General features: G+C 38.5%; 1 protein-coding gene across 1 annotated transcript in view; it reads left to right on the top strand.

Annotated features, from left to right (window-relative positions):
• Nucleotides 1-454, top strand: part of LOC104997421 (UDP-glucuronosyltransferase 2B18-like) — a 16,292-nt gene that overhangs the window by 11,551 nt on the left and 4,287 nt on the right. Inside the window, exon 5 of the mRNA XM_010852146.1 lies at nt 348-453. Within this exon, the coding sequence (XP_010850448.1) occupies nt 348-453 (106 nt within the window). The remainder of the gene's footprint in view (nt 1-347; nt 454) is intronic.

Here is a 454-nt window from a genome sequence, read left to right as displayed (position 1 = left end):
AAATGGCTTCACTATATCTTTAGGTGAATAAATTCGGGCATGTCCTCTTCTTTTTTTGCACATGTGGTTTCTTTTACCCAGAATGCTCTTTCAAGTTGTTCCCCTGCCGATCATGGATTCATTTGTGATGTTCAAGTGACTCAGCACTTCTTTCACAAAGTCTTCATTTACTCCTTCAGCAGACATAGTCGTTTCTTCTCTGAATTCTGAAAGCAAACAAAAGCACTTTCATATGCGTAATAATCTGTTATCTAAAAGATACTTCTCAATCCAGTGCCTTATAATGCCAGTTTCTCATTTTATTCTGAGTTATAATTAATACCTTACTGAAATTCACTCAATCCTAGGCCATCCAAAAACCAAAGCCTTTATAACTCACGGTGGCAGCAATGGTGTTTATGAGGCCATCTATCACGGGATCCCTATGGTGGGCACTCCTTTGTTTGCTGATCAA

The sequence above is a fragment of the Bison bison genome, unplaced genomic scaffold (genome assembly GCF_000754665.1).
Source record: "Bison bison bison isolate TAMUID 2011002044 unplaced genomic scaffold, Bison_UMD1.0 scf7180017864308, whole genome shotgun sequence".
Lineage (NCBI taxonomy): Eukaryota > Metazoa > Chordata > Mammalia > Artiodactyla > Bovidae > Bison > Bison bison.
The sequence above is the reverse complement of the archived record's forward strand: the minus strand, read 5'-3'. Positions and strand labels throughout refer to the sequence as shown.